Source organism: Gavia stellata, chromosome 12, assembly GCF_030936135.1.
Source record: "Gavia stellata isolate bGavSte3 chromosome 12, bGavSte3.hap2, whole genome shotgun sequence".
Taxonomy (NCBI): Eukaryota; Metazoa; Chordata; class Aves; order Gaviiformes; family Gaviidae; genus Gavia; species Gavia stellata.
In genome coordinates, this window is record NC_082605.1 from 14,754,894 (window position 1) to 14,763,217 (window position 8,324).

The 8,324-nt window shown below is 70.1% G+C and overlaps 3 protein-coding genes across 3 annotated transcripts; 2 read left to right on the forward strand and 1 right to left on the reverse strand.

Moving 5' to 3' along the window:
* The first annotated feature begins 808 nt into the window (after nucleotides 1–808).
* On the forward strand, nucleotides 809–4,336 carry TTLL3 (tubulin tyrosine ligase like 3). The gene is made up of 13 exons (XM_059823480.1): nucleotides 809–875; nucleotides 955–1,043; nucleotides 1,175–1,363; nucleotides 1,457–1,507; nucleotides 1,649–1,777; nucleotides 1,868–1,982; nucleotides 2,090–2,197; nucleotides 2,474–2,633; nucleotides 2,706–2,854; nucleotides 2,928–3,174; nucleotides 3,248–3,683; nucleotides 3,759–3,893; nucleotides 4,214–4,336. The coding sequence occupies exons 1-13, from the start codon at nucleotides 809–811 to the stop codon at nucleotides 4,334–4,336; spliced, it is 1,998 nt and encodes a 665-aa protein (XP_059679463.1).
* A 563-nt stretch (nucleotides 4,337–4,899) lies between these two features.
* Nucleotides 4,900–6,853, reverse strand: RPUSD3 (RNA pseudouridine synthase D3). Its single transcript, XM_059823375.1, has 9 exons — nucleotides 6,789–6,853; nucleotides 6,216–6,283; nucleotides 6,089–6,133; nucleotides 5,922–6,018; nucleotides 5,732–5,839; nucleotides 5,578–5,662; nucleotides 5,381–5,507; nucleotides 5,169–5,308; nucleotides 4,900–5,093 (listed from the first exon to the last, which is right to left on the reverse strand). Exons 1-9 carry the CDS (start codon nucleotides 6,851–6,853, stop codon nucleotides 4,914–4,916), a joined length of 915 nt encoding a protein of 304 aa, XP_059679358.1. The 3' UTR covers nucleotides 4,900–4,913.
* Nucleotides 6,854–7,296: 443 nt separating this feature from the next.
* On the forward strand, nucleotides 7,297–8,153 carry JAGN1 (jagunal homolog 1). The gene is made up of 2 exons (XM_059823367.1): nucleotides 7,297–7,393; nucleotides 7,494–8,153. Exons 1-2 carry the CDS (start codon nucleotides 7,305–7,307, stop codon nucleotides 7,954–7,956), a joined length of 552 nt encoding a protein of 183 aa, XP_059679350.1. The 5' UTR covers nucleotides 7,297–7,304; the 3' UTR covers nucleotides 7,957–8,153.
* Nucleotides 8,154–8,324: the final 171 nt, after the last annotated feature.

The window sequence follows — 8,324 nt, forward strand, 5'->3', positions numbered from 1 at the left end:
TAAACGGTCTCGTTTGCTGTAGCCACCGTCTCCTCCCTCCTTCCGCACCGGCGGGACCTGCGGCACTGGCGGGAGGGGGGCGGGGCCTGGCGGGAGGGGGGCGGGGCCTGGCGGGGCGCCATGGCAACGGCAAACAGTGGGGGCGGCCCTGACGGTGCGGGCAGCAGTGGGGGGGGCGAAGGGAGGGGTGCGGGGGGTGTTTGGGGCAACTATGGAAGGGTTTGAAGGGGGGCTGGTGGGCACCAAGGGGAGCTGGGGGGGGTGTCACTGGGTGTGGGGCACAAAAGGGTTTGGGGGGGGCTGAGAGGTTTGAGTGGGGAGCCCGTGCAGGGGAGCTGGGGGGGGTGTGGGCAGGGGGGTGTGGGCACAGGGGGGCTGCACGCAGGCACTGGGGGTCTCATGTTTGTCCCTGCTTTGGGGCGGTGGAGGGCAGGCCAGGGTGGAGGGCAGGCCTGGGGCTCTGCCATCACAGCGGTGCTGGGGTTGGGGGGCTGCGTCCAGTGCTGGAGCCCCACCTCAGCCCCCAGCAGGGCAAGGGAACAGGAGACATGCTTGGTTCCTGGGGGAGGCAGAGCCACCTGCAGCTCCCCTCGCCCTCAGGCCACTGTGGGACAGTGCCGCCACTGTGGGACGGTGTGGCAGAGAGAGCAGCACCGTGGGCACACAGCCCCCTTGGCCGGGGGCAGCGCTCGGCTGGGGGTGCTACTGCCAGAGCAGGAGACGTCCCGGCTGTCCCCTGGCCTGCCAGGCTGGGGACGAAGGCACGGCGGGGGAGCGGGTCCTCTCAGGAGGAACACAGGGCACCAGCATGTGGCTCGGCAGGTCGGCGAACGCTGTGTCAGGGACCCCCGGCTTGGTCAGGCAGAGGCAGGCAGGTAGGAGCCTTCTCCCCCTCCCTGCCCACCCCGCGGGGCTGGGGACGTGGGGTCACCAGGGGCTGTCCTCGCAGGGCAGGTGGCACCGGCCACCGCGGCTGCCGCTACCACTTGCTGGACCGTGAGCTGCTCAAGAGGGCCAGGCTGCATGTGGAGAGGGCCATCAAGGTGAGGGGCCTGATTTCACAACCCCCCCAACGTGCCATGCACTTGCATTTGTTGCATTTATGGCTCAGGGGTGAGAGCTGAGCTGGAGGGACCAGGGGTGGGGCAGGCTGAGTTCTCGGGTCCCTCCCCAGGAGAAGAAGATCTTCACGGTGCAGGGCCCCTACCCCATCATCCGCAGCCTGCTGCGAGCCCGGGGCTGGGTGGAGAGGAAGTTCCCCAGCGTGGGCAGGGTGGGCAGCCGGCCGGAGCAGCATCATGGCACCCAGGAGAAGCAGCTGCAGGAGGAGGAGGGAAGTGATGGTGCTGAGCAGGGGGAGCCAGTGCTGGACACGCAGCCAGAGTTGGCATGCTGTGGGGCACGGCCTTCCCTGGGGACCCCAGAGCCCCTGCGTTCTCCATGGCCACCCGATGAGGCGGAGGAAGAGCAGTGGGATGAGGACCCTGATGGCATCCACAACCTCATGGTTAGCTGAGAGGGCTAGGGCTGAGCTCTGCCCCGGCACCCCTTACCCCAGGACCCCCAGGTGCAAGGCACAAGCCTGGGGCAGGGGGTGAGGGTGGGATGGGGGGGTCCATGCCTCACCCCAGCTCTTCCCCACCCCCAGTCTCGCCTGGTGCAGGACCAGATGCCATACTTCATCTGGACCAACCGCTGCAGTGCTGTTGACTGCCGGCTGCTGCGGCAGGACCAGGTGGTGAACCACTACGCCGGGGTGGGTGCCTTCACCACGAAGGTGGGACCCTAGAACACCCGGGGAGGGGAGGGAACACAGCAGGGGTGGGGGTGGGGGGGCCACCATGGGCTGCCACCCTTCTCTAAACAGGAGGGGCTCTGCCTCAACCTGCGAAACCTGCCCTGGTTCGACCAAGCCGACCCTGACACCTTCTTCCCCCGGTGCTACCGGCTGGGCGCTGCAGACGAGCGGCAAGCCTTCATCGGTGAGCTCGGGGCTGGCATGACAACCCGGGGCTGTTGCCCTCCTGTCCTCCCAGTACTCCCCCCCATGTTCTGCTTGGACTGGGCAGGGACAATGCCCTCCTTGCAGAGGATTTCTGCCTGACAGCAGCTCGCAGCCTGCTCAAAGTGGCCCTGGAGAGGACTGGGGATGTGCTGGTGGGGACAGAGCAGCCCCCGAAATCTGGTGAGGGGCCAGGTGAGCATGTGGATCCTGGCCTGGGAGGAGGGGGACAGGGAGTTCGGGGTCAGAAATGTGCCTGGGGGCTGAACCTTGGGCTGAGCCTCGGCTCAGGGCTGTGGCTCGGGACACCCCACTCCCTACCGCCAGCCCACCCTGTGGGTGCTCTGCCCCCACCCACCCACCCCCGTGCACTCAAAGCCACCTGTCCCACAGGGAGGCTCTGTGCCATGGCCCCAAGAGTGGCACAGTGGGTCCCCCGGTGCCATGTCCCTCACCCCATGCCATCCACAGCGGGGCTGGGCCCCCCCCTGTCCCCCCAGCTGGTGGAGGAGGCCCTGCAGGTCTGCGAGCAGCACCTGGGCAGCCTGGGGCACCAGGACATCGACGGGGACCCCCCACCCTGCCGCACTGACTGGGACCGCTTCCTGCGGGACTACTACCGTGTGATACAGTGAGTGCTGAGCAGGACTGGGGGGGGACACCATGGCAGGGCCAGCACTGAGCCCCCCGTGTCCCCCCACAGCGAGGGGGCCGGGCTGGCGCTAAGCAGAGCACAGCAGGACCGGTGCCGGGCCCTGCTGCAGCGCCTGGCAGGGCGGCTGCCCCAGCTCGGCATGGAGGGCAACCACAACGTCTGGATCCTCAAACCTGGTGCCAAATCCCGCGGCAGGGGTAAGGCCAGGGGAAGGGCGGGGGGCACAGGCTCCCTGCCAAGGAGGGGTCCCACTGTCACTGTGTCCCCCAGGCATCGTCTGCACGGCGCGGCTGGAGGAGGTGCTGCAGCTGGCAGGGGACTGCGCAGCACCCTTGACACGGGCAGACAAGTGGGTGGTGCAGAAGTACGTGGAGCGGCCACTGCTCATCTTTGGCACCAAATTCGATGTCCGGCAATGGTTCCTGGTGACCGACTGGAACCCACTGACCATCTGGTTTTACCGCGAGAGCTACCTGCGCTTCTGCTCCCGATCCTTCTCCCTACGCCGCCTGGACCCGTGAGTGCCCCCCATGCTAGCCCCCAGTACCCACTGGCACCCCACGGACCTGACCCTGCTCTCTCCACCCCAGCGCTCGGCACCTCTGCAATGTCTCCATCCAGAAGCAGTGCAGGCCCATACGGGGTCGGCACCCCCAGCTGCCCCCTGACCAGACTTGGTCCTGCCAACAGCTCCAGGCGTACCTGGCACAGGTGGGGCAGGCAGATGCCTGGCACCAGATAATGGTGCCCGGCATGAAGGCAGCGGTGGTGGGTGCCCTGCGCAGTGCCCAGGACCTGGTAGGGTCCCGCAAGGGCAGCTTCGAGCTCTACGGGGCTGACTTTATCTTTGGAGAGGACTTCCAGCCCTGGCTGCTGGAGATCAACGCCAGCCCCACCATGGCCCCCTCCTCGGCGGTGACCAGCCGTCTGTGTGCTGGCGTCCAGCGGGACACGCTGCGTGTGGTCATCGACCGCAGGGACAACCCCACTTGCCCCACCGGCGCCTTTGAGCTCATCTACAAGGAGGTGGGCTGGAGGGGCTGTGGGGCCAGCACTCCCTGGGCACCCTGAGCCCTCACTCCCTGCTCTGTCCTCCTGCAGGTGGCCGTGCCGGTGCCTCTGTATGTGGGGCTGAACCTGACGGTGAAAGGCTGCTCCCTGAGGAAGCCCCAGCCAGCACACCGCCGATCCCTGGGCAAGCCCCCCGCTGCTGTGGCTGGCACCCCCCAGCCCCCTGTGCCTCCCAGCCCCTGGGGCAGGGCAGCCACACTCCCCCAGCCGGGAGCACTGCGGGGGGACCCGGCCCCTCTCAGGCAATGGAGCTGCCACTGCCCCCCCAGCGCCGCCCCCCCAGCACCACTGCAGCCCCCGGGCTGCTATGCTGGGAGCCAGGGGCTGCCACAGCTCAGCTGCCTGCTCGGACAGCCCCAGGCAGCTCTGCCTCGCCTTAGTGTCCGTCCCCCAGCCAGGGCGCCTGTCCCACCCCCCCGGGGAGCCCCTGCCAGCCGGCAGCCCCTGGGGACCCCCAGGCTGGCCCCCTCCTCCCCTCCTGCCAGGGTGCTGCACCCGCCTGGGCTGGCACCCAGCACCTGGACCCCGTGGCCCTGCCTGCGGCAGCCGAACCCCATCGCAGGGAGAAGGCACACAGCAGCTCCCAGAGGGACACAGAAGAGCTGTGATGCTGAAAGACACCCACGAAGGGACCGGCTTGGCAGCAGCACCCTGCCCATCCCCGCTGGGGCGACACAGCGGCACCCAGCTCACCCCCACCCCAGCTGGACCCCATCGCTGGGTGGGGGCACCCAGCTCACCGCCCGCAGAGGCTGCAAAACATGACTGTGACAGGGACCACGGCTCTGCCCCTTTGTGTGCGGGAGGGTGCGGGCAGGGCTGGGGCTGAACCCGGGACAGCAGCCGGGGCTGCCACAGCAGCTCCTCTGCCGGGGGTAGAGCATGGGCAGGAAAAGACGCCTCTGCTCCCGCCTGCCTGCGGTCACGTCTGCCCGACAAAGCCACAGCAGTGGTGACACCGCTGCGCCCTGGTGCTGGGAACCAGGTCAGGCACAGGGGTGGTGGGAAGGCTGCTGTCACCGGCTCTGCTCGGGACAGGGGGCTGGTGGCCCCAGCAATGCCATCGGGATGGAGGGGCGCGTCCGCCAGGAAAAGAAACAGGCACTGAGCCACCCTGGCAACAGTTGGGGATTTAATGGAGTGGCAGAGGGGAAGCGGGTTGGGGTGGGGGTCCCACCATGGGTTCTAGGGCTCCTGGTGCCCAGGCAGGCCCAGGCGCCGCAGGGTGCGCAGGAAGTAGGGGGGTGGGGGGGCACAGAGTGGGCCCTGGGGCAGCACCAGCTGCTGCAGGTGGAGGTGGAGCGGGAGGCGGCGGAGCTGCTGCGGGGAGAGCCCCAGCCGGCACAGCAGCTCCTTGTCCAGTGCCTGCAATGGGGGGACAGCTCAGCGGCATCCCCGGGGGCCGTGCTAAGCCCCCCAGCACCCATCCCAGCCACGTACCTGTGTGCGGGTCGGGGCGGCCTCGGGGGGCAGGAGGAAGGGCACCCCCAGCACCCTGCCCACGCGGGATGAGTGCTCGTGGTCGCCCAGGGCTGGGCACAGCAGCAGCGTCAGGTGCACCGGGAGCTGTCCTGGGAAGGCTGGGGAGGCACGGGGAGGGTGGGACCGTGCCGGTGCGGGGGGGTATGGGGGGGTGTTGGGGTGCCACGCACCTGTCCTGGGCTGGAGCTGGAGGAGGGCACAACCACCCGCAGCACCCAGCACCCGGTAGCGTGTCAGGGTGCTCTTCACCTCCTTCCTGGCCAGGCTGCGGCGCCCTGGGGCCAGCACCGGCACCACCTGCGGCAGGACAGCCCTCAGCACCCCACCGGGTGACCCCCGCACCCCCAGGCCCCCAACACCCTCTTACCACAGCGGCGTCACCCTGCTGCTGCCAGCGCAGTCCGGTGCAGATCTCGCCCTCCGCCTCCACCGGGACCCCCACGGTGACGGCACTGCAGGGAGAGGGGGTGAGGAGGGGACAGATCCCCCTGTACCGGCATGACGGGGTGCTGGGGACTCACCGGTACGTGACCGGGTACTGGCCTCTCCAGCGGGCATCAGCGAGGAACCGCTGGAGCTGCTCGGTGGCGTGGTGGCAGCCAGAGAGGAGGACGAGGCCGGAGCACTCCCTGCAGGACGTGGCAGCTCTGAGCCCCGCGGCGGGGGGGCTGACACCCCCCCAAACCCTCCCCTGGGACCCCCCAACCGTACCTGGCGGGAGCCTTCACCACGTGGAGCTCGGCAGGGAGGCCCAGGCGCCGTCTCAGCGCCGGCAGCAGCGCCGCCAGGCTCAGCTCCCCGGGGTGCCCTGGGGAGGGGGGGTCAGTGCCTGCTGGACCCCCCCACCCCAGGCCGGACCCCCCCCGTCCCGCACTCACCCAGGACGGGCAGGCCAGGGGGCTTGCTCAGCGCCAGCAGGGCTCCTGGGGAGGGGACGCCTGGTCAGCATGTGGCCCCCCCGCTGCCCCCCTCCCCGGTAGCATCTCCCCACCCCACCCCCGGTACCTTCCCGATGCACCACGGAGGCCTCCAGCAGCCCCAGCGTCTCCTCGGGGCCCAGCGGCCGGCCCCACCTGCGGGTGGGCGGGGGACACGCGTGGGACCCCACCCCCGGCGGTGGGACACAGCCTCCCCCAGCCACCCATCCTACACTCCGCCCTGCGTGTTCCCACAGCTCCACGCCCCCATGGCTGACCCACGTCCCCACGCGTCTGTCCCCAAATCTGATCTCACGCACACTGCTCTGCCCCCCCACGCGTGTCCCAGGACCCACCGCCACTCTACACCCACATGTGCACCCCCACGCCCGTCCCCGCACCCCCTATGCTCCCCCAGCCCCTCTGTGTTCACGCATATGCAACCCCACGTGTGTCCCCACACCCACACGCACCCCATAACCTCTCTGCACCCACGCGTGTGCACCCCCACGTGCCCCCAAAAGCCCCCGTGCACCCACGCGTGTGCACCCCCATGTGCCACCACAGCCCCGTGTGCTCCCACAGCCACAGCTCCCTGTGCACACGCGTGCGCGCCCCCACGAATACGCGCCCCCGCGCGTGCCCCGCGCGCCCCGCTAACCCCGCGGCGAGCGCCCCGCGGGCCGCGCGCGCCAGCACGCGCGCGGCGGTGCCCCCGCCCGCCATGGCGGCACTGCGCCTGCGCGGGGGCGGCGCCGAGAAGGGGGCACGCCGCCGCGGCCATAGAGCCGAGCCTCCGGGCGCCTAGAGCGGCCGCCCAGGTGGTCAGAGCCGGCGGCCGCGGCCATAGATAAGCCGGAAGTAGGGGCAGAGCGTCCTGCTGGCAGGTGGGGCGCGGCGGGCCCGGCCGGCGGGGGGGGGGGGTCCCCGGGGGTGTCACCTGGGGGGGCTGTCCCGGGGGACAGGGCAGTCACAGGAAGGGGGTCCCGGAGCTGTCACGGGGGCCTGTCACTGGCAGAGGGAGGCCCGGGGGCGTCCCCGGGAAGGCTGGAGCCTGCGGCTGCGGACGGGGCCGGGGCTGCCCTGGGGGAGCAGGGGGCTACCGCAGGGAGAGCCGGGGGGGGGGGGGCCGCTCCCGCCTCACGCTGTGCCTCCGCAGGCAGCTCCTGCTAGTGCTATGGCCTCCCGCGGGGGTCCCCGCGCCGCCGGCACCGATGGCAGCGACTTCCAGCACCGGGAGCGCGTGGCCTCGCACTACCAGATGAGGTAGGTGTCCCGCCGCTGCGGGGCCCCGGCGGCCTCCCCGGGGCTCCGAGGGGGGGGCACGTCCCCCCGGCAGGCCCTGACAGCCACCCTTTCTCCCCAGCGTGGCCCTCAAGTCGGAGATCAAGAAGCTGATCTACATGCACGTGGGCATCTGGCTGCTGCTGCTGGCCCAGATGTGCGTGGGGCACCTCAAACTGCTGCCCCACGACCAGGTGGCTATGCCCTACCAGTGGGAATACCCCTACCTGCTCAGCATCCTGCCCTCGCTCCTGGGCCTCCTCTCCTTCCCCCGCAACAACATCAGCTACCTGGTGCTCTCCATGATCAGCACTGGCCTCTTCTCCGTGGCTCCCCTTATCTACGGGGCCATGGAGATGTTCCCCATGGCGCAGCAGCTCTACCGTCACGGCAAAGCTTACCGCTTCATCTTCGGCTTCTCGGCCGTCTCCGTCATGTACCTGGTGGTGGTGGTGGCCGCCCAGGTGCACGGCTGGCAGCTCTACTACAGCAAGAAGCTGCTGGACTCCTGGTTCACCAGCACGCAGGAGAAGAAGAAGAAATGAGTGGGGATGGGTGGGCTCTGTGAGGGCTGGAGCTCCGCAGCCAGGCCCCGTGGGGCAGCGCTGGCGCAGCTCTGGTGGGTGGGGGCCCACGGGGACCAACGTGCGTGTCTGAGCCATGCCACGGCTCTGTACTCACATGCGGGGGGTGGGGACCCCCTGGTTTGGGGTGGCCCCTGGGGCGCGGAGGGTCCCTGGGGTGCGGGCCCCTTCCTCCGCCTGTTGCTGTATGGAAATAAAGCACCCTCCACGCTCCCACGCGTGTCTGCGCCGCAGGAAGCGCCGCCTGGCAGCGGGGGGGGGGGGGGGGCGGCGGGGCCGCACGTGCCGGCGGAGGAATGCGGCGGGGCCGGCCCGGGGCGGGGCGGGGA